The sequence below is a fragment of the Suillus subalutaceus genome (assembly GCF_016647625.1).
Source record: "Suillus subalutaceus strain FC151 chromosome Unknown DFJ58scaffold_481, whole genome shotgun sequence".
NCBI classification, from domain to species: Eukaryota; Fungi; Basidiomycota; class Agaricomycetes; order Boletales; family Suillaceae; genus Suillus; species Suillus subalutaceus.
In genome coordinates this window covers 1-3714 of record NW_024540730.1, presented here as the reverse complement: position 1 = coordinate 3714, position 3714 = coordinate 1, and the positions used below count along the sequence as shown (strand labels likewise).

The 3714-nt window shown below is 49.2% G+C and overlaps 2 protein-coding genes across 2 annotated transcripts; one reads left to right on the top strand and one right to left on the bottom strand.

The window, feature by feature from the left end:
• Positions 1-248: 248 nt before the first annotated feature.
• On the top strand, positions 249-2471 carry DFJ58DRAFT_738357 (putative dimethylaniline monooxygenase (N-oxide-forming); the record flags this gene model as incomplete). Its single annotated transcript, XM_041386978.1, has 10 exons — positions 249-288; positions 340-945; positions 998-1281; positions 1332-1539; positions 1589-1709; positions 1762-1835; positions 1894-1943; positions 1996-2099; positions 2157-2284; positions 2341-2471. 10 exons carry the CDS (start codon positions 249-251, stop codon positions 2469-2471), a joined length of 1746 nt encoding a protein of 581 aa, XP_041234913.1.
• A 150-nt stretch (positions 2472-2621) lies between these two features.
• On the bottom strand, positions 2622-3714 carry DFJ58DRAFT_357447 (uncharacterized protein). Its single transcript, XM_041380006.1, has 3 exons — positions 3620-3714; positions 2829-3550; positions 2622-2780 (listed from the first exon to the last, which is right to left on the bottom strand). The coding sequence occupies exons 2-3, from the start codon at positions 3408-3410 to the stop codon at positions 2718-2720; spliced, it is 645 nt and encodes a 214-aa protein (XP_041234912.1). The 5' UTR covers positions 3411-3550; positions 3620-3714; the 3' UTR covers positions 2622-2717.

The following is a 3714-nucleotide window of genomic DNA, read 5'->3' as shown; positions in this document are numbered from 1 at the left end:
CATCTGTAACGTTATGAGAGGAGCATAATAGGAAGGTATAAAGGATAGGCACGCCCGGAACAAGGTCACTAACGGCAGCTACAAACTGCCGAGCCCGCAATGCACGGGAAATGTGTTCGTGGAGAACGCGCCTGTCTGGCAAGTCAGGAGCTATTCGTGCCACCGCCTTATAGATCAGAAGGATACAAATACTCAGTCTCAATCCACAAATCCAGCTGCAATACGCTGAGACAGGACATTCAACAGATATGTCTGACGTAGAAACCTTCTCTGCTCCATTATCTGCAGGTAAGCCTGCATTTCAAAATCAAACCAGGTCCACTTATTGTTGGATACCAGAGGCAATCTCCTCCGCGTGGCTTTCTGCATTGATTTGTGACCTATCCAGCCCCAGTTTTATTCTCGAGCGTTCGTTTACAAACGATAGCTACTGGCGAGATCTCTTGGCATTCACTCCTGATTTTCGCACCTTGCACGCACTTCCAAAAATCCAGCAATTTTTCTCAGCTCCCGTTGCTTTTGCGCGGCCAAGTCAATTCCGACTCTTGCCAGGTGTTCGTCATCGGCGCATTAGTCCTACGAGAACGTTCATCCAGGGAATTATTCAATTCCATACAGTCATGGCGCAGTGCACTGGCGTCTTCACTCTGACTCAAAGCGAGGATTCCTCATGGAAGGCTTGGTCCTTTGTCACCATGATGGATCGCTTGTCCGGTGTGGTCGATCGTTTTGGTGTACATACGCCTCTCTGTCGTCCCGCCGAGTGGAACACTACAATGGATTACACAGCGGTCGTCGTGGGTGCAGGTCAGTGCGGTTTATCCGTGGCAGCCCGTTTGGAGAATCTCGGCATCTCTACACTTGTCTTGGAGAGATCCGGCGCAATTGGGGATAGTTGGCGTTCTCGATACGAGTCTCTGGAGACGAATACTCCCAGGGCGTTCAGTACGTGCAGCCGAAGAACTGCCAACCTCGTACTATGCTGATGTACCAACAGATCATCTTCCCTTCGTCACATTCCCAGAGGGATGCGGAAAATATACCCCCTGCAGAGACGTTGCCGACTACCTTGAAAATTACCCAAGGATTCTTGGTCTTCATGTGGTGACTTTGGCGCACATTTCTGCTGCTTCATATGACGCTTCGTCAAGTACCTGGACATTAACCATATCTATTTCTGGGAAAACATGTATTACCGTGACAACCCGGCACCTGATTGGTGCAACGGGCGTTGGTACAATGGGAGGTGCACTCCCGTTTACGCCTTCTATTCCAGGAAAAGTACGCAAATACGACTTAATTCTCTGTCGACGCTAACTCTCTGTGTGCAGAGCTCCTTTATCGGTTCTATTGTCCATTCAAGCGAATACAAGTCCTCTTCCTGCTTCAGCGCGCAGCAGAAAGTTGTCGTCGTCGGCGGAGGATGCTCTGCGCACGATATTGCTCAGGACATGGCGAATCATGGGTCTCAAACAGTACTTGTCCAGCGTTCCCCGACTGCCGTTGTGAGTCGCCAGACGATCGACCGTTTGCTTACCGGTAATCTCAGTGTACTTGCTGCGGAGATCTTCGCTCATTTGACTCGTAGGATATGTGGGGCAGGACCTTCCTCCGACAGAGATCGCCGACCGCTTCTATGTCGCTCTCCCCCTGTCAACTCTACGAAATTCCCAGTACAACGCCATGGAGATGCATGCCCATATCGACCAGTTCGTTAGCAAGATTTGAAGACAATTTCTTCATCTGACCTTTTTCCCTTAGGGACCTCAGGGATAATTTGTCCCGGAATGGTTATCTCCTTCCCGGCCCCGAGGACAACTTCTTGCCGTCTCTCCGTTCGACGAGGTGAGTATGTTTATTCTGTATGGTTCTATTTTCTTACCGACGTTCCAGGTGGCTTTTACATCGACCGGGGTTGTGCAAAGCTCATCACGTCTGGCAAGGTATTATTACTTTCACTGAGTTTCCCCACGCATGCCGCTTACTAGCAACCAGATCACTGTCAAGTCCGGGCACGAGATTTCCCACTTCACCCCTACAGGGATGGTATTCGACGATGGTTCGCGTGTGATGGCCGATCTTGTCATCTTCGCAACTGGGTATATCTTTCAAACATCTATCCGTCTGATTGCGCACTTCTGACGCATTGTTTACAGGTACTCGAAAACTACGATTAAACAAGTCGCCGAGAGTCTTTTTGGGCCCCAGGTCGCGGATGCCGTCCATGACCTTGGAGGATGGGATAGTGATTGTGAGCTTGCAGGTGTTTGGAGGCCGACTGGACGTCAGTATTCTGTTGATTTGATTGCGCGACTCGGGGATGCTGACGTTCTACTCCAGACGATGGACTCTGGTTTGCAGAGGGCGATCTCTTTGCAGCACGGTTCTACTCTCAGTTCCTTGCGTTACAGATAATGATGAGGGAGATGGGATTGCTTAGTCCAGACCAGAGAACTTACGTCCAATGCTGATGTTTACGGTCAGCTTCTCAGTTACCCTAGATTATATAGATATTATATACACGAGGAGTCCTTAGCTTCTGCCTGCCAATAACATTATTTATATGCGACATGCTTCCCAAGAACTTCAGGTCATACCTAAAAGCATTATAACATCCAACTATACCGTGGTCCGTGGAAAGTACTTTCAACTGCCAGCGTCTTATTTCTATTTGGGTTACCTAGTCAAACACAGGCTCAGGGACGCCTAGACCACAATCACGAGTGGTCGACGATCGACATCTCGATGACTTTAAGCTGGTCCATTCTTCGATCCCCAGGCTGAATGAAATCAGTATCAATATGGCGGACTTCTATGGAGGAACCTACGTTGTCCTCAGGCGGATCCATCATCTTGGCTAAATAAATTCTATCCCTATCGACCCACATCCCGATTAATTCGACAGCATCGAAGACTATGTCGGACACGACCTCGACATAAGGTAGAGACGTTATCAACGCCTTACCCTGCTTATGGATTTCTGTTTCAGACGGCTCCCTCACCACTCGTCCTAGACCTTGCCGGCGCTCAACAGCCAACGGACTGAAGTCCATCATATGCAATCTATACTGGGACCTAGAGCCTGCAGGGAATGCCTGTAGAACTCGATTCCCGCTGACGCAAAGTTTCCATGAATCCGGAAACACACGAGTATTTGTAGGGCCCCAATTTTGCCATGGTATTGTCACTGCCTTTTCACCCACGCGCTTCGAGTCGAGATCGAAGAAAATACGGGTGGAGATGACGAAGACGAGACGCGGACGGAACGTAGCATAGCACAACAGTCGATGTTCAGGGTCTGAGGTCCACATCGTTTGTTGGGCTTGCATCTGCATTTGTGAGCCATGCGCAATATCATTGATGGGTAGGTGGCACTGCATGCTCGCCACTGGAAAGGGTAAAAGTAGCATGCCAGCAATTGCGGTTCTCGGGACATATCCTCGATTGAATAGAGCTTCAACTCATCGCTGGCCATCAACAACCTATCGTTTCCGACAAAGCAAAAATCGATTGACTCTCGGAAATATGTCATGGTGTCACTGAGGTTGCACTACGTAAATCAAGGGTTAACTTTCAAGTTCAAGTCTTTCGACCAGTATGTCTAACAATGCTCACTCACATTGGACGTTGTCGAGTGTTGCCAGTCCCAAAGTTGCAACCACCAAATAACCCGAGATGTAGTGCTGATCGGATCATCGAACACCGGGGAACACT

Coding starts and splice junctions, on each gene's coding strand:
- DFJ58DRAFT_357447 (XM_041380006.1), bottom strand. CDS start 3,410: ATGCTACTTTTACCCTTTCCAGTGGCGAGCATGCAGTGCCACCTACCC. Junction 2,781..2,828: donor TGGATCCGCCTGAGGACAAC/GTAGGTTCCTCC, acceptor GATTTCATTCAG/CCTGGGGATCGAAGAATGGA.